This window comes from Glycine soja, chromosome 15 (genome assembly GCF_004193775.1).
Source record: "Glycine soja cultivar W05 chromosome 15, ASM419377v2, whole genome shotgun sequence".
Classification (NCBI taxonomy): Eukaryota; Viridiplantae; Streptophyta; class Magnoliopsida; order Fabales; family Fabaceae; genus Glycine; species Glycine soja.
Window position 1 is genome coordinate 17,961,466 of NC_041016.1, and position 20,690 is coordinate 17,982,155.

Genomic DNA, 20,690 nt, shown 5'->3' on the forward strand with positions numbered 1-20,690 from the left:
TGACCGTAGCGGTGGGCATTTTGTGTTGATAGCAAGCATTAACTTTTTGTCGTTACACACTAGTATTACTAACTAGACCCCATGGTTAGTTTTGTTGGAACATTAGTTAATAGAGTTCTGTTTTGTTTGTTCACCCCTTTGGTCACTTACATTTATGCAGTGTATATACTACTATACTATTTGTAGAAATAACACTCGAACAAAGAGTAATGGATAATTAGATATTGTGGGGTTAAGCTAGCTAGAGATATTTTTCCCATGTAAAGATATTTGTGGGGGTGAGGTAGATATTTTGCCATGTAAATAGTAATAATAATAAAGATGAAAAAAAAACAATTTCAAGATTTGGCATTGTAATTTACAAATGGAGTTATGCTTGTAGATAGCAATTAGTTACCTTGAATGCGAAATGCCACCACCCAGAAGAAGGAACAAAGTTAATTGAATGAGACAAGCTAAGAGAAGCAATCGAAATGGAGGAATTAAATGGTGAAGAGTGATGGGTTGGGAAGCCCCTTTTTATAGTGAAAAAATGAGAAAGAGTTAGGATCATAAATGTTACCCAAAGAAAATAAATAAATAAGAAAAGGGTAAAATAAAAGGGATTCAGATTCACTTTACATACTCATCCACCCCCGTAATCCATTGTTCGAATTTGAGATTGAAGGTAAAATGATTGTCTCTGTTTCCATGAAAGAACCGTCCATTATTATTACAGCTAACCTTGAAGTGGTTTCGTTGTTGTTTTCACAAACCACATTCTTTTTTTTCTTAATTAGACAAACCACTTTTCAATATAGCGGTTTCTACTCTTTCTCCATGTTTAATTTAATTTATCCGGTTTTTATTTAAGTTCAGGCGTTTAATTTTATTTAATAATATTTAAAAGTTCTCGTTGTTTGTTGATAAGTAATAATTACGATACTGTATTTTATAGTACAATGTATTTGTCGTCAGCCATAGTTTTTTATGCGGTGCCTGTAGTATCTGAATTAATGCCGTGTTTTGAACCTTTTTGCATGCATTTTTTTTTTAATTTAGAGTTTAAATAGTATCGTCCACTTCAACCAAAAACAGTTGTTACATTAAGCAATACAACATGCGAGGAATTTCTACATAAACGTTTCAAAGGTTTTATATATGGAGAGAGATCGAGGTGTATATTTGTGTGTGTGATGGATCCAGATCTCCTTTACAGTTTGAAAAGAAATTGCATGTTGTGCTTCATAAAATAAAAGTGTAGTTGCAGATCTGACCATTGAAGATAATAAAAAAAATTGTAAAACATAATAAAAATTTGAAATTATAATTAGCTTGTTAAAATATTTTTCTAATAAATAAGTGAGTTTATTTAGTAAAATATATATTATTTAAATATTAAAATAAAAATATATAAATAATTTTTCAAATGGTCATTGTGAGTATTGAATAACTTTTAGTTTTTATCATTTACGTATAATTGTGTGTTCTAAATTTATATTGACTAATATTTTATCATTAAAAAGAATTGTATTGACTAATTTTTCAATTTTTAATAAATATTAAAAAATTTATTACAAGTTTATTCTAAATAAATCAAATTAATTTAATAATTTTTAAATGTTATATTTATTAATTTTTCAAATCCCACAATGATTGTCGAAAAGCTACAAATTATGAAAAGTAAATATAATTTAGTAAAATTTTAATAAATAAATTTATTTGTTTCTGTTCTTTTTTGTGTAAAAGAATCTCAAACATTAAAGGAGTATTTTATTTATATATATTGGTTGGTGAAGATATTAGCAGAAAGTCTCAAGGCAGATACCATGGTGAATTGGTGGGTATAGAGACGAATTCATTATGTCGAAAAAGGACACTGTTACAATCAAATTATAAGATCCTCCACTAGAATGACAAGTCATTCTTTCCTTGGAGGATAAAACAAACATTGACGTGGCAAACAAAATACTAATATTGGAGTATTTTTTTATTAGTATAAGAGATCATACACGTTTCTCACTCAATTGACTCAAATAATAATTTCATTTGCATTATCTTCCTTTTATTGGTTTTAAAAAAATTACATGAGAATTAAACAAAGATTCTTTCACTAAATAATAATAGTAGTAGAGTATGATAATGTAATAGTAATACTAAATGTACTTAAAGGTATATTTTTATTTTTATAATATTTTTAATTAATTCGGATAATAAGAGTAAAAAGTTTATATTTATAATTGATGATATACTTAAAGTTATTCATATAAGCAGATACATAATTTCAAAAATATCATAACTCATCTTTAGATTATAATATGCAATTATTTAACCTCAATGATAAAGTATTATTTATTATGTTTTACTAACTGGTATAATTTTATTTTTCACTCTCATATAATTTTTTTGTAAAGTTCATATCTAAATTATTTTAGTTTAATAAACGTATGTTAATTTGGGAAAAATTCTGAAAAAAAAAATATTATTCTTCAAAAAGTTATTACCAAACAAAGACAGGTTTAAGACATTTCTTCCATTCTCATTTATAATAGGTTCATTATAAATTAATTGATTTTTTGTTTTACCAAAGTTAATTATAAATGAATTTAAAATCATTAATTATTAAAATTTTAATCTATAATTTACTTAATAATTTTACTGATCATAATTATTAGTTAATTATCTAACAAATAAATCAAAATCACTAATTTATAAAATTAAGAGACTAAATATTACAATTAAAAATTAAAAAAAATTATAAAGTAAAGAAATTAGAAAGGCAAAATTACAGTTTAATTTATTATAATTAATGTAAAAATGGTGCAGACTAGCAAACAAGATCCATTTGTTTGGGTGCAAATCGTATATCTTTTGTGGGCCTTAACATTTGACCTGTCACAGACGGGGTCCCACGTACTGATAAACCGATTTTCTCCCGTAAACTACACAACCAAATTGGCCGAGTTGTCCCTGTGTACATACGAAAATGGGATCACATCGTAGGATATGTCAGAATAACTTTAGTGATATATCTTGAGATTTTAGATTTTCTTTTATAAATTTTATAGTGATAGAAAACTTTATAATATTTTTTTATTTTTTATTAATATATCTCAAGATCTTAAATATTTTATAAGTGTTAGATAAATTTTATTTTTAAATATTTTATTTTTAAATATTTTATTATTAAATTAAATATACTTAATTATATTTTTTTTTCTCAACACAACCTTCACTTTCTTTTTTTTTTCTTCTTCCTCTAGTTTTTTTTTTTCCTTCCCTCTCACTCCCCTTTCCCTCCACCTTCTTTTCCTTCCTTTTCCTTCCTCCCTCCCACTCCCCTCCACTTCGCATTGTCTCCCCCTCCCCTCATGCGTTCACGACCTCCCCCATTCCCCTCCCTTTCGCACGATGACGACCTACCCCTCCCCCTTCCTCCGCCCCCCTCCACGACCCTCCGTCGCCATCGTTTGCGATCACGTCCAAGTAAGTTTATTTTTTTTCTTCCTCTTCTTTTTTTTTTCTTATTTTTTTGTTTTTTTCCAGGTATATCAAAGATCTTTAGAGTTCTTGTGGAGGAACTCATTCTTCACCCTGAAGATCTTTGATCATCCTTTATTGGGAGATCCACACAAGGCTAAATCTTGAGCTCAAGATCTAACATTAAAGTTGTTCTTAAAGTATTCATAAAATGAGAGGATAATTTGTTTATTGGGATTGGGATAGGACGAGTATTTATCTATAAATTTCTGCAGGAAAGAGTATAGATATGCATATTTCATATATATTATATATTAATGTAATTAAAATATGTTATTTGAGTAAATAATTTATATTATATATTTTTTTTGTAAAAAAAGTTATATTTCTCTAATTCACTTCTTATTTTAAAACCATGATTTATACTTTCCAATTCTAAGTGTTGATGTTATAATTTAGGTTATTGGACTAATTAAGGATTGTTATTGATTTCTTTCAAGGTAAACACTTTTTATGTTGGGACGGTAGAATACAAGTATATAACCATGATTTTGGTTTTTAAATTTCATGTTAATACTTTTATGTTGAAGTCAATATTATTTATATACTTCCAAAAAGTATTTTGGTTTTGGATTGATTTTTAAATCTCTAATATTGTTTTGTATACGTAGTAAGATAATATTAGATTTAACATATATTATATTTTATTGTCTCTCTCTATTTAAGAATAATAAATTTATATATCCCATCATCACATGATATGATATTCAAGTTTAATTAGAGATTTTTTTGAATGATTATAATATTAACTTTAAAAATCATTATATTAAATGATTATCTTTATAATGTTATTATTCATTTATGACATGAGTTTGGATGAATTGATATTATGTTTGTTTATTTTTAATATTATGTATGAATGTTTAGATTAATTAAGAGTGAACTTTCAATTTACTAGTAATAATTTTTAATAAATATATTTTATTGGTTTATTAACTTTACATTTTATGTAAAATGTGAATTGAGGGTATGAGTATGAATATATAGATATCCAACAAATATTGAAATGATAATTAAAATTGATATTTGTGCAAATAAGAAACTAAATACGAATATATTTTTAAACACAAGTATGAGACAAAATTTATAGGATCCTAATCAAACTTAGCCCATATCTCTATCCCTGTTTTTTGGATGTGAATAACTACAAAATACCAACACTACATATGAATTCTAATCCAATTATTATGAAAAATGTTTCTTTTTTATTATTAAAGTATTTTATTGATAAGAATTGAAGAAAAATATTTAAAAATTGCAATAACTTATTTATTCAGCTCAATTTTACGTTAATTGATTTATGCAATCGGTTTGGCAATTGGCAGTAAGAAAATACTTTTAAATATAAGTTAGAAAAGGATCATATTAAACCTACACTCTAAAATGAGGTGTACTATAAAGAAAGTAAAGTTGATAGAAAAAAATTGAGAGTGCGAGTAGCATATGTAATAAATAAATGAAATAATGTCAAAAGTAAAGAATGACAAGAAGAAAATAATATACAAAGAAAAAAATTAAATATACTCATTTTTTTTACTCTTTCTTTTGAAAAAAAATAGTCAAGAAGAAAAAAATGAGTATAAATATAATTAGTGTAAACAAAGCGCGAGAGACACAAATAATTATGTATCATTTAATATGATGTCAATTATTTGTTATTTTAACGATGTAAATGTAATGCTGTAAAAAAAAACGATGTAAATGTATTTTTTATGACATTTGCTTTTCTGCTATAATATTTGAAAGAAGTTTTCCTTACAAACACAGACATGAAGTTACTTAACTATAATTAATCATGTTTTGAAATCACAATCATCACTACTACCTTTTTTTTTACTTTTATTCAAATTAATTCATTTTATTTATCAGCTATATTATATTAATTAAATATAATTTGATAAATATCTAATTAGTTTCTCATATCTCACTAAAACAACCTACTCCCGTATCTTCAATAACGATCAACTTTAATTGATTATTTGGTTAAATTAATATAATAATAAATAAATAAATAATAAATGAAATTTGTAAGAGAAAAAAGTCTCTATGATTAACATTACTCACGAGAGAAAGATCAGAAGTTCAATTCTCTGAAAATACTTGTTTTTAAGTTAGGTAATCACTCATACATCTTAAGTAACGTATAACAACGAAACACATAATTACTAGTTAGACATTTATCAAGTATCACATAAATTAAACAATCATTTGTTTTTGTACAAATCAATCGCATGTTTTATATATTCACAAAAAAAATCGCATGTACAAATCATGTATACTAGTAGAGTTACAATATTTTTTTTTAAATCACATGTAATTTTTTCACTGAAAAAAAAAATCATGTTCGAGCATATTAAAACCGTGGAGTTACAATATTTAATTTTTAAAGTATTGACATTTAATTGCTAAATTTTTTTAAATCTGTAAAACATAATCAATATATGATACTATCTTCATTTCTTTACTTTTTTGTTCAAAGATACAAAATGCAATTTATATGTAAGAATATATTCTTTCTAAATTTTATAGTATGCCCTTAATAATTTTATTTATTCTCCTCATAATAATCTATTTTCTTAATTAAATAATAAATAATAATTAATAATTAATCTTATCTCTTTCTAAAATTAGGGTTCAACTAATAATTAATTTTTTTAACTTTTAAAATAACAGATAAATCAAAATAAAAGCTTATTCAAAAGTTACAATTAAGAGAAACAATGCATGCAGTACCTATTAATAAATTGATCAAAACACGTAAACAATGACATGTACAAAACAAAATATTAAAAATATATATCATTGAAAAATTAAATTGATTTTTCCCTATAGAAACTTCCTTTTTAGTCTATTCTATTTTTCCCTCTAGAAGTTTTTATACATGTAATAATATGTAACAATAAATCATGGCCAACCTCTAAAAAAAATGGTCAAAGTCTAATTTGTTATATGAAGATTCCGTAATTTTTGTAGACCAGAGAGAATATGGGGTTGGGATGGGGAGAAAATGGAATATCAGGATTTGTGACAACAAAGTGAAGGGGAACGTGGTATTTGATCAGAATTTCCAGTTAATCACGTTAGCACACAAGGTCACAAAGCATGCGTTTCTTCGCTGGTGTAAGGGTTGAAACTCTCTGGTGACGCATTAATTGCGTTGAAAAAGAAGGAAAAATGGCTTTAACGTTTTCAAGCAATAATAAAAAACTGAATGAACTGATAATTAATTTGATGTGGGTTAGGTTAATAAATAAATAAATTATTAGGAGTTAGGACAATTTTGCTTGACCAAGAACAAGAAGGGTGAGTACATGTACATGTTCAACAAGGAAAGCGTGTACGAGATGAATGCGACAGTGAGTGATGTGGTAAGTGGTTTTGGATAGGCCGTTGAAGATGAAATCCCTAGTTTACGACATTGAAATTTAGGGGCAGAGTCCAGTCCAACCTGTCTCCCAACGCACAATTGTGTCTGTTTGCCACTGCTACGGTTTTAGATTTCTCACTCCCACGTGTTCTTTTGGAAATGTGTTGGCCACCTTGTGTTGTTCTGCTTGGTCCCTTTATTTAGTCTTCTCTTCTTTTATTTAATTTTTTTGAATAAATAGTTATTTTTGACTCTAAACGTGTAAAATAATAATTTTTTTATGAAAAATGAAAATTTAAATTTAAATTATTGGAAGTGAAAAAATACGATAAATTTATTCATATGTTAACTTTCGTTTCGTTTGTTAGCATTAATGAAAGAATCTACGTAATATATTGAGAAATTAATTTATCAGAGTTTTACACATTTAGTGATGAAAATAATTATTTATCTAAAAATATAATTTAATCTTTATCTTTTTTTCCTTTTTTAATCGTTGTAAACATAATATTACAATAAACACTTAAAAAAATAAGAAAGTAATCATAGAACAAATATAATAATAAACATAATATTGATTAATAAGCATAATCTGTCTATTGCTTTGAAATATCTAATGTGACAATATCTTATCTAAAATATGAGACTAAAACAAAAATGTATAATCATTAAGTTAATCCTTACAAAAAATGAGACTCAACTTGATTTTGTCACTACCTAATGTTGTCACAATAGAAATTTCAGAGTGATGGACAAATTATGTTTATTAATCAATATTATATTTATTATTATTTGTTCTAACATATGTTTATCTTTTTTTTTTAAGTATTTATTATAATATTATGCTTGCGTTAAAAAAAAGAAAAGATGGAGATTAAATTATCTTTGGGCTAAATAGTCATTTTCGTCCCTAATTATGTAGAACTCTGATAAATTCATCTTTAAATGTGACATGTAAACTATTTTATTAATGGTAATGAATGAAAGTTAACAAATGAATGAACTTGTCACATTTTTTTTTATTTTAAGGATTAAAATTTAAATTTTTATCTTTTAAAATAAATTTATTAATATTTTATACATTCAAGAATAAAAATAATTATTTAATTTCTATTAGAAAGAAAAAGACACAAGAAGATATGATATCTTTCTCTTTCTTAATAAAGATTTCTAGTAAATTAATGAAGAAGATCTATACTCCTTTATAATAAAAAAATAGAGTTACATCAACTTGAGTTGGGTTAAATATTTCTAAGATTTGAATGTTGGATTGGGATAAGGTGGGACATGATTTCATGTCTCCCAATGTAGAAAAATTATTTTTCACCATTAGAAAATTTAGCTTTTAGATGGAAAGTTAGGTTTTCTTTCTCTTTTTTTTTTCTCTCTCTCTCTTTCCAATTTCTTTTTGAAATCTAATACTCGTACCTTCTGTGTATGCTGCCTAACCTCCTTCTGTTCTCTCCACTTTCGATAAGGTTCTCTATCTCAACCTCGCCGCTCCATTGACAAAGATCAAAAGAAATTATATGTCATGTGTTTTGAATGTCAGCATTGCACGCTACGTGTGTTCACTCCCAAATCAAAGTGTCACCGTTGAAACTGCAAAGCCATTGTTGCATATGCTCCCAAATGAGAGCATCTTTAGTGCACTTGTATTCGCTCCCAAACCACCTTCGGTTTCTTCTTATTTTTGTTGATTTCTTTGTTTGCTAGATTGCATTTTGTGGCTTCGATTTTTTTCCTTTTGCATGTCCTGTCATGGAGATAGAGGGAAGTGATATGTGGGTCCATTTGTTGGGTTCAAGTGATAGTGAGGGGTTTGTGATATATAGGTGGTGTTGTCTTATTCTTAGTGGCATAATGATGTTAGCGGTGGTTCAAGGTTTAAATTCATCCAGTTGCGAGGAGAGAGAAGAAAGGAAAGGAGTAGAGAAGGGAAAGAAAAAAAAACTCATTACTAGAATTCACCTTCGACGATGGTGTACAGTGGTCTGCCACAGTTATTTGACGAGTTATATTGCTTGAACAAAGAAGGTAAGGATAAATTGGAAAAAAAGGAATTTTTAAAAAAAAAAATCTAAACCACTGATTGAAATTAAAAAAGTTATTTGTTTAAGGTTCTCTTTATTTTAAAAAAACGTTTTTAATAAAGTAAATATTTTTATGTTTTTTAAGATATTTGTCTAAATTGTTTTATTATAAAAAATACTAATGTAGTAGCAAATGAGTTACTAGATTGGACACAATTTAATTTTATCTATTTTAATTTTTGTTGTTTTTTCTATCTTAATACTAACTCTATGTCTCATGGTGTATTCAAGGTACCATTGACCTTGTTGCTTTGTTATTGACCCAAAAATAGAGAAGAACGCAAGACAAAACTACACGAAAGCTAAATAAAGGACAATAGTAGAAAAAAAAAAAAACAACGAGGGTTTGTAAAGTCAAGAATCAATGGGTAAGAATTTGAGTGTTGCTAGGTGCACCCAGTATTATTGTTGGTGTACCCAACATTCTTAAAAAATGGTAAAATTGCCTTTGTTTAGTTTTCCTCCTACGGATCAACTTGATCCGTAAGTTGATCCGTAAGAGACTTTCGGATCAAGTTGATCCGTAAGTCTCTTACGGATCAACTTACGGATCAAGTTGATCCGTAAGAGGAAAAATAATTATAATATACTTTAAAATACAACATATTTATTTATAATATAATTAAATCTATTTTTTATTTTATTAATTATAATATATTTATAAATATTGATTTATTATAAATAATTAATTTTTTAATATAATTTTTTAGAATAAATTTGTTTAGAAGATGATATTAAAATACTTACTCAGTCCCATTATAATTATTGTTTAAGGTTATTTTATACATATTAATAAAAATCAATAAATACATAAAAGATAATATTATAAAGAATTAATCATATCATTATTAATATTATAAAGAATATAAAAAAATAATTAGTATTATACAAAAAATTAAAATACTAACTACTTTATAATACATTTTAAAGTTATATTTAAAGTTATATTTTGATGTCCATTTATATAAAAAAATTAAAATACTAACTACTTTAGATAACGAATGATGTCCATTTTTTGGTTAATTATTTTTTTTTACCCCATTTTCAACTTCTTTATTTCAATTATATTTAAAGTTATATTTTAAATTATTTTTTATTAGTTGGTAAACTAAGTTAACTAGACCATTTTAATAACACGCGTGTATATAGACACAAATGAAATACACAATCAATGAAAATAAATAAAACTAACATTAGTAATGAAAATAAATAAAACCAACAATACTCATGGAATGAGTTCATGTACAATATTTGTATATACAAGGAATATCAATGTAAAATATGTACATAAACTACGCTTAATCAGTGCGTTGCCTGCGTCTACACCTAACGTATACTAGATGGTCCTGTGTCATACTCCTGGTCAATCTGAGGCATTCTTCGATCACCTCATGTGTCGATGAGCCAGGCGTGATCACCCCTAGACTCAGATGGCGCTCCAACCTCTCAACAATGTCATCACAAACTTCCTGTTACATACAAAACAAACTAATTACACAAATTATTATGCAAATATTGAGGTAAATGACGTAAATTATTAGTATTACTTACCACTGCATGTCTGGGCTCCTTCGCAGATGTCGACGATGCTCTTGGCTCCGGCACGCGAGGGATATCCGTCTGCGGGGCCTAAGGGACGACTCGAGACTGCGGGGCGTGACCATGAAGCATAGGATCTAATGCGTGGTCTGGTGTCATGAAAGGATGAGAGATGCGGAAGAACCAGTCGATGTAGTCACTGGAACATGCCCCTGGCACAACGCACACCTCACCTGCAGGTACGATATAATCCTTGTAGTGCATCCACCTGTCGTGTATATCATCATATGAGACCCATGAATCGACAGGAGGAGCAGGAATGGTCTGCGTGTAACCAAACTGCCGCACGACCCTCTCCGGTCGGTAATAAACAGCAACAGGCCCCCAGCGCAAGAGACCGAAATAGCATGATCTGACGTGGAAGTCCCGGACCTCTCGATGCTCCCCATATGGGATCCAACAGACATCCGAAATCCGGAGTCGGTCTAGGCGCTCCCTGTACGACGGCGTGCGAATGCTCTTCACGGTCTTCTTTGTCGCAATCCACCTGCACGCACGTGGAGAAGCCTCGTCGTAGTCCTGATCAGCGGTGGACTCCGCAACCGAGGGAAAGTGCTTGTAAATCCAGCACTACAGATGTAACATTCAAATTATAAACATTAATAATGAAAGTGTAACAAAATTTAAAGTTGAACATTGTTTAGCCTGAATGAATGAAAAACATATTTGTTACCTGCAGCAGTGTGATGTAACCGCCAAGATGTCGACTGTGACTCATAGATGCATCATTCAGCTGGTCGTACATATGAACCAAAGCAGCCACTCCCCAAGCATACCTCTCTGTCATACTGAGGTCACGAAGGGCCTCCAAGTAGACAACATGGACATTGGTTGCACTCTTGTTAGCAAACAGAGTGCAACCCAGTAGGTGAAGAAGATATGCACGAGCCGCAGCTGTCCAATGACCTGCCTGACATCGGCGCTGATATATATCACGTACCCATTGCAGGCGTACGTACGGTCCGCGACACTGGTCTGTCTCAGCCCTAGCAGACTCTGGAGACACCATCAACAAGTCCACCAGCATCTGAACCGCATCATCTACGTGCAAGGGCTCAAATGCGTGTAAATCGCCTATAATGGGAAGATGGAGAAGAGAGGAGGCGTCGTCCAATGTGATGGTGAGCTCTCCCATTGGGAGATGGAAACTAGACGTCTCCCGGTGCCACCGCTCCACAAATGCGGACAAAAGTCCCCGATCGCCGGTGTCTACCGAACATGCGATCAGAGGACTTAGTCCTGTACCAACAATAAGTCCCTCAATGGCAGGGACAGGCCTGCCTAAACTTTGGACCTTCCTCCCATGAGAGGATAGCTTCAATTCAGGACACTCCTGAATTGAAGTATAAAAGGAACGCAAAATTCATTAAAATTATCATTTAAAGGAAAACTAATAGTATAATTTACAAGTAACTAAAAATAAATAGTATAAATACCTCTCCCGTCCATACGCTGCAAGCAACGTGGTCCGCATACGCTGTCAACACGGATGGGTCGCTCAGACAACCCAGAAATCCCTGGTGCTGATCCTCAACCGTCTCTGTGCCTGCGTCGGCAGGAATGTCCGCAAGAATGTCCTCCACAGCAGCTGGTGCCTCCATCGGGTCATCCTGAACATCTGGCGCAGGGATGACTGGCTCATCGACGTGATCCGCAGTCACAGTGACTTGCTGCCTCCGTGCGGATGCAGTAGGCCGTCGACGCTGCGGAGCATCATCGGAATCATCACGATCTCCTCTGCCCAGACCTCTGCCAGTGACCTGACCTAAGGCACAACCTAATCCTCTTGTCCTAACCATGATCTGCAAATGAGTACCGCAAAATCCATCACTCATTTCATTTTCTCAAATTTCAAGCATTTGGTTAACTCAATTCAATTACTCTAACTTGCTGAGCTTTATGAATCTGACAAACAATGGTCAACAAATTTGTGTTTGTGGTCAACAACATCTCAAATTTGTGTGGATAAACAAACTAAGCATAAACAATGGTCAACAGCATCTCAAATGCTTAGTGGTATTGACCTTGATTCAGCAAGGTGCTGTGTTTGTGGTCAACAACATCTCAAATTTGTGTGGAAAATCAAACTAAGCATAAACAATGGTCAACAACATCTCAAATGCTTAGTGGTATTGACCTTGATTCAGCAAGGTGTTGTTTTGTGGTCAACAGCATCTCAAATGTGTGTGGATAAACAAACTAAGCATAAACAATGGTCAATAGCATCTCAAATGCTTAGTGGGAAACTTGCTGAGCTTTATGAATCTGAGAAACAATGATTCATGAAGGAATGATGTGTGTGGATAAACGAAATAGAATCAATCCAGGATTGATGTGTTTGATGTGTGTGGATAAACGAAAATTAGGAATTAATGCTAAGATAGTGTTTGATGTGTGTGGATAAACAAAATAGAATCAAAATATACCATTTCTCAACACAATATTGTGTTTTGTTCTATTTTTATGATTGACCAAAGCTAGAATAGAACCCATTAGAGGATTGAACACAATATTGTCAATTCCCTCCCTTGTTGGCTATCACAACTAGGACCATTCCTTGTTATACTGCTTGTGACAATTCCATCTAAGAACAATATATATTAATATATAGAACAATATTGATGTTCAGTATGAAATAGAAATAAGAACAGCTAGTAAAAGTTGCAATCATTATAGGATTTGGATTAATTGTTCTCCTAACCCTCATAAAACTTTCTCTCTAAATGTTTTCTATATACACTAATTGATTGTCCTTATAGCATTCTATCTAGAAATAATCCACATTGACCAATATGTTTTTGTTGACCAGTTCTATAAAAAGCTAATAATGCTAGTCCTAAATATGTTGTGAACGTTGAAATTGAAGTTAGTAGTGTGACCACCGGATAATGATTCGTGAAGGAATGATGTGTGTGGATAAACGAAATAGAATCAAACCAGGATTGATGTGTTTGATGTGTGTGAATAAACAAAAATTAGGAATTAATGCTAAGATAGTGTTTGATGTGTGTGGATAAACGAAATAGAATCAAAATATACCATTTCTCAACACAATATTGTGTTTTGTTCTATTTTTATAATTCACCAAAGCTAGAATAGAACCCATTGGTTATGTTCCATTTTGTAACTTCTGTTCTAATATGTTTACCAAATGCTACCTAAGAGTGTAACACTTACCAAAAATATATGATTGGATTCCTAGGAATCAGCATTTAGGACTGTGGAAGGTGTTGGTGGGGGTGGCATCTTTGTGCCCGTGCTTACTCTAGTTGTGATTTTTGTCTTTGTAATAATGAGACTAGTTTTACTAGCAATATTTGGTTTGGAATATTTGGATAATTTCATACAAGCACTACCTATCTCTTGGAATTTTTTAAATGAAGTAATTCATGCTAATCATTCAACGCCAATGGGTATTGATGATGTATTTTTTTTTGTAGGGTGGATCACATCAGTCCGAAAGTAGCATCACATGTGGATCCACTAGGATTTGTATAACACGTTGTAATTATAGTACCTCTAGTACTCTTTTATTAATATATATATATATATATATATATATATATATATATATATATATATATATATATATATATATCCTATTTTGCTGATAAAAAAAATGCTAATCAATATATACTATTTGAATAATTCCCTAACTAAAAGAGGATATATCTATATATATAGAAAAGTTTATCTAAATAGACCCATAAATGTAACCACTGATGTGTGTTTTATTCTATTCATCATATAAGGGGGAGCATCCTAACTAATGTGTATGTCTACCAAAAAGGGATATTAGGTGCTAACCGGGACAAGATTTTTTTCTAATATGTCCAAGAAACAACCAAAAAAAGCTAATTAAAGGGGGAGCATTGTCAGTAATTACAATGTTCAAGTTCAACAATATTGAAACAACCAAAAACAAAATAAGGCAAGCAAACCTAATTAAAGGGGGAGCATTGATTTGGTATTTTTTCAATTAAAATGAAACTGTTACTTTTATGGATCAAGTGATCCGTAAATTTTTTTTTAGTATTTACAGATCACCTTATCCGTAAGCCTTTTACGGATCAAGTTGATCCGGAAGAGGCTTACGGATCAGGTGATCCGTAAATACTAAAAAACAGTTTACGGATCACCTGATCCGTAAGCCTCTTCCGGATCAACTTGATCCGTAAAAGGCTTACGGATCAGGTGATCCATAAACAGCCCAACAACTTCTCGATAGCGGTTTCCGCCATCGCCGGCAACAATGGTGGAAGAAGAAGAAACGCGAAGGAGAAACGTACCTCGAAGAAGAAGCATAAACTCGAAGATGAAGCAGAAACGCAAAGAAGAAGCTTTCCACTTGATCCCGACAACAATGGCGGCAACGAAGATGAGGAAGAAGCAGAAACACGAAGAAGAAGACTTCACTTGGGAAGAAGAGGCAGCGCGAAGAAGAAGAAGAACGTTGAAGATGCAGAATAAAGCAGTAGAATGAAGAACAAGAATGAAGCAGAAGAAGCAGAAATGTCCGAGGAAGGAAGAAGAAGAAGCAGGCGCGGGAGAGAGAGAGGCGAGAGTTATATTTTAAAAAAAATCCTTAGGGGCTTTTAAGTCTTTTCCCACAAATTGCTGGGTGCATCAGCAAAACTGTTGGGTGCACCTAGCAGCACTCTAAGAATTTTTTTCCGATTAGGTCTTGAGACAACCCAATCCAATGAGATCAACCCAAAAATAGGGCCCAATATCAATTATTCCATTCATTTTTATTTATAAGATTTAATTACTTAATTTATTAAGATTAAAAAAATAATTAATTTAATTGATAATAATAAATTTATCTTAAATTTATAATTTTTTTAAATTATACTTATAATTAATATTTCTCTTTCTTTTAATTATTTGTCAATAAATTCTTTTTTTAAAATTAATGATATTTTTAATCTAAAAATATTATAAATTAAATCTTATAAAAATAAATAAATATTATTTTAAATTTACGTCTTATTAATAAAATTAAAGGAAATAGATAATGCTCACCTTAGATCACAATGCCTCAAAGGGTGTGCCTCCACTACGAAATGTTGCAACTCCTCCTTAGTCACATCTTGCTGATAGAAGTGTCATCGCTTACTTTCTTGACTATTAATCTCCTATGAAGTTTCGTAGCCATCCAAAGGCTCCCAAATCCCGTATTAGAACCTAACACATTGCTAAAAGAGCGTTTAATCTAAAACATATACAAACACTTGAAGAGACTTAATTCGATTCATTTTGTTGACCAGTCAAGGATTCTCCTCACTCAACTCATATGAAAACATCCTTGATTAAATCCCATCTAAACACACAATATAAAACATCTAAGAACGTACACATTGTCAGTCATGAGTTAATGTGTCAAGAGGAGAAAAAAAAGAGGAAAAATACAAAAGAATAAGTCATCTCATGGTGGTGGTTAGGGACGAACATGGCAAATCTACAACCAGTGCCCAAAACATTGGATTTTGATGCAAAAGATGATAGGAAAGCATTAACCAATTTGGTTTGACAGATAATAACTCTAGTGACTAGAAATCGTGTAAACTGGTGAGGAAGGGTTTGGTCAAGGTGATTCTTTTTTTTCTAAAATTTCTTTAGGGCAAAAGGAGAAAGGAAGAAAAGCATTTTAATCGGATTAGTTTTTTAATTCCCAACCCAGAGAGGTCAAAACATCGTCCACTCCAAAGAAGTTTAGAGGATTTTGGCAATTGGCAGAGTCATGGAAGAAGAGAGACAAAAATGAAAAAATAGATATAAGTTTTAAAACCATCAATAGTTTAAAATCAATTTCCATCTAAACTTAAAAGAGAAATAATAACTGTCAGATCATAATTTCAATCGGGAATTATCATTCACTAATATTTTTTATTCTCGCTAGTCGAATTACGGTATTTAGATACCAATTATCGCATGAAGCAAGGAATCACTTAGTGTTTTGATCAAGAATATAAAAAGATACCAAGGTGGGGGGGGGGGGGAGGGTCTTTTTTGGATTTTCCTAGACCCCAGCTCACCCAAGCTAGCATTTGGCTCGCCTAGGCCATGAAATAGCTTCATGGCTAAGCAACCTGCTTCCCTGGGCAAGCTCCAGCTCGCCTGGGCGAGCTTCAACCGCCCCAAAATGGCTTTTTCTCTATAAATAGCCATGATTGGGGGGGGGGTTAAGGGGTTGGAAGGTTCAACACTTGAGAAAATTAAGAGAATTGAGAGAGAAGAAGAAGAAGAAGAAGAAAGAAGAGGAAATGAAGTCGAGGCGCTACCGAATCACGACCGTGATCATTCCTTACGTCGTTTCTTGTTCTGTATTCTTCGTGCGACAGTCGGTTAGTTTTATTTCTAAAGATTAAATGTGATCTATGTACCCTTAGGGGTCCTCCTTGTTATTATTTGCACATTCATGTTCTCTATCTATCATTGGTAATCTTATGTTTTTTTGTAAAGTTTAATCTTAATCGATCACTAGTGTCGTAAAGTTGTCTTTAAAGTGTTTGAAAGTTAATAAACAAAACCAAAATAAAACCAACTCCTAACCGAATTTCTCTCCATCAAAAGTCACTTGAGATCGTTCGAGGTCCAACACCTTAACGACCTTTTTGGTTTTTGTTAATTAAAATGAATCTTTCAAAAGCATAAAACCAATTCAGCACACAAACTTTCTCACTTTAAAGAACTACATAGGTCTGAATTCCTTATCGTACCTGAGGATACATAGGAGCAAGGTCATAAAGAAAACATAAAAAGGGAAAATACATATTTTGAAGTCACGTTACGCATACTCGATTAAAGGATGTCGTCCCTTGTGATGGGCGCGTGGGGTACTAATTCTTTCCCCATGCGTAAACAACTTCCGAACCCGTATTTTCAAAATTTGCAAACCTCTTTTTTGGTTTTTTTTAACGTTTTCCTTAAATAAACGTTGGTGGCGACTCCCACACATTTTCTTTTTGGAAGACGCACCTTTTCTTTTTCGCCTTTTGCACCTCCGTCGTAGAGTAGGTTGTGATAGATGGCGACTCCACTGGGGAGTTGTTAGAGAGTTAAGCCATTCGATCAGTGTGCAATGTTTTATCGTGACTTCTTCTTTATTTATGTTTCCTTTTCTCTTTTATCTTTTGTTTTGTCCATATTTGTATGTAACCTTTTCTATGTTATTGTGTTTTGGTGTGTGTTTGCCTATCTATTAAATTTGTAGTTAGAAATATTTTTGTTCTATGCACATATGGCACCTACACCTTTGCACACACATTGAGATACTAGGTCCTATACCCGGGTCTGTGTGAGACATAGGGAGTGGAGGTCGATCTATGGTCATGCTGGGTCTCTGACTTGCTTGATAACAATGAAGCCTTATCTAGAGTTTTCCTCTTTTGGTGATGCATTGTTGCTGGTAGTCCCTACCGCCACAATGTTGTTACCAAAGAGGATGATATCTCTAGAAGCCATTGAAAGTTACATACAAACACCCTTGGGAGTTGTCACTGGATAAGGAACTTTTTGATCCTTTCCATTAGGTTCATGAATTAGGGACATGGAACAAACTCACTATGTTTGTTTCCTTGATCAAATCATGTATATCTTTATAATGTCATAATAGTATATATCATTCATGTATTTACCATTTTATCATGTTTACACACATTTTGCATAAATCATTACATTGTCATACTCATTCGTTTAGCATGTTTCTTTGAACTACCAACCACATAGCTTCTGTTGTCATTAGTCATTATGTTCACTCATGCATACTCCTGCCATGTAGTTACTCATGCCTTGCATTCTTTTTCTTCGTCGTCAAAGTCACAATGAAGCGTGAAAGTCTGCACCGCTTTCTTAGTTGCATGCATTGGGTACCATGCTAATAACTACAAACAAACCATGATTGAGTTTATACATTTCTTTCTCTCGACGATGATCGAGAGTTGCATGAGCATGGGGCAGCGGATGGATTGAGTTCAATGTCAGGCTTTCAACAAGGTATATGGGAAAATCTGGGATCTGGTGATGATAGAAGTGTCCGTTGAAGCCATCACATCTCTCACCCAATACTATGACCAATCACTCAGATGCTTCACTTTTGGGGACTTTCAGTTAGCACCAACCATAGAGGAGTTTGAAGGGATCTTAGGATGCCTGATAGGAGGAAGGAAGCCATACCTTTTTTTTTGGGTACTATCCTTTTATGGAGAGAATAGCAGGAGTGGTCAAGATCTCAGAACAAGAATTAGACCGAGTGAAGCAAAGTGGGAATGGGGTAGGGGGAATACCAAGGAAGTGCTTGGAGAAGGCAGAAACTCTGGCCAGCCAAGGAAAGTGGGCATTATTCATCGACGTATTAGCACTGCTAGCATTTGGGATAGTACTATTTTTGAATATAGACGGGCTGGTGGATCTAGCAACAATCGACGTTTTTCTTGCTTATCACCACAACAAGGAAAGCCCAGTCATTGCTGTTTTAGCATACGTGTATGATACATTCGACTTAAGATGCGAGAAGAGCGATGCGAGATGAGCAGTGCGAGGATTGTCTGTTGTACGCCTGCTCTTTATGTATGGTTTGTATCCCACATCTTCAATCATGAAAGTAGATTTGTCTGCCCCATACGGGGCCATCGCATGTGCTTGGGAAAGGACAGAGCAAATTGGAAAGAACTCTTGGCAGGCATGACAGGGGCGTCCATTAGTTGGTTCCCATGGTGGAAAGAAGGAGGGGCAGGAGTGCTATGCTTATGTGAAGGATTTCCAAATATCCCTTTGATAGGAACGAGAGGTTGTATTAATTATAATCTCGTGTTGGCCATAAGACAGTTGGGTTACCCTATGAGAGGTGCGCCATCGGAGGAGACCATCGTGCCTTTCATCGCGCGAGGTTTCAGTGAAGCTAATACAAAGACACTTCAGAAGATCCGTAAGGCATGGAATAAAGTGGAAAGAAAATATAAATAACTTAGGGGAAGTAGCAATGGTGTCATAGGCGGCTTTCACAAATGGTTGAAGTCTAGAACATAAGGGATAACTTGGCTCCCAAAGCTAAAAAGTCTGAGTGGGGAAGAGATTGAAATGCCTGAAGAGAGTGAAGAGGTGCAAGCTTTGAAAGCTGAGCTCGAAAAGACAAGAGTGGTGAATGAGAAGCTGAAGGTGGCAGTCATTAGGGTTAGGAAAGAATGTGATGAGCTGAAAGATATCAACATGAGCGCGGCTGAAGCGCTAGAGCGGGAAATGAAGAAGGCCAGAAAGGAAGAGTGGAGTAGAAACAAGTTTCGAGGGGCTTTGCTAGGAAGTAGTAATGAGCTCAAACTTAGAAAGATCGAGAGGGATAAATCAAGGATGGAAAGCCTGATGTTAGAGGATAAGTTAAAGAGTTGTCAGAGGTCGAAGAGAAGTTTGAAAGAACAGTTGAGAAAAATGGAAGAAAATATGTTGATAATCATTGACCAATATAAAAAGAGGTGAACCTAGCTGCTAGTCATGGGCAGATGCTGGAAGACAAATAGGCAAAGGTGTCAGCCTTGCGGGTTGAAAGGGAAGCAAAAGAAGGGGTGATAGAGTTATTGCATAAAGAAGCCATGAAATGGATGGACAGATTTTCTCTCACTCTGAATGAGAATCAAGAGCTTCCAAGGTTGTTAGCCAGAGCCAAGGCGATGGCTGACATATACTCTACTCCCAATGAAGTTCACAGTCTTTTCAATTACTGCCAACACATGGTCAAACTAATGACCCACATAATTAAGAATCGCTGATGTGTCCATGTTGTATTTCTAGTTATGCTCTGACAGGATGAACAATGTTGTTTTTAATGATAATTGGATTTGATTCGACCCTATGTTCCACTAAATGTTCTGTGTAAATTCACAATACTACAACAACTTATCATTGTCATGGATTCACATTTATTTAGTTGTTGCATTACTCATTGCATTCTTTCCTTAACAGTCGTCGTCAAAACATAATCATAGTAATAAAAAAGAACGAACGTGCTTTACAACACCCTTATCGAACACGTGCCAAGGCTAGAATAATGAGTGAGATATAAGAAGTTCAAGAACAGATAAAGGCCGACATGGAGGCTATGAAAGACCAAATGACCA

General features: G+C 32.7%; 1 protein-coding gene across 1 annotated transcript; it reads right to left on the reverse strand.

Annotated features, from left to right (window-relative positions):
- Nucleotides 1-10,608: 10,608 nt before the first annotated feature.
- On the reverse strand, nt 10,609-12,413 carry LOC114385915 (protein MAIN-LIKE 1-like). Its single transcript, XM_028345948.1, has 3 exons — nt 12,015-12,413; nt 11,252-11,911; nt 10,609-11,148 (listed from the first exon to the last, which is right to left on the reverse strand). Exons 1-3 carry the CDS (start codon nt 12,411-12,413, stop codon nt 10,609-10,611), a joined length of 1,599 nt encoding a protein of 532 aa, XP_028201749.1.
- Nucleotides 12,414-20,690: the final 8,277 nt, after the last annotated feature.

Bases quoted from the DNA above. Each gene is read 5' to 3' on its own strand.
- LOC114385915 (XM_028345948.1), bottom strand. From the start codon at position 12,413: ATGAGTGATGGATTTTGCGGTACTCATTTGCAGATCATGGTTAGGACA. The intron at 11,912-12,014 runs GTATTTATACTA...ACTTCAATTCAG, and splicing joins GCAGCGTATGGACGGGAGAG to GAGTGTCCTGAATTGAAGCT. The intron at 11,149-11,251 runs GTAACAAATATG...TTACATCTGTAG, and splicing joins GTTACATCACACTGCTGCAG to TGCTGGATTTACAAGCACTT.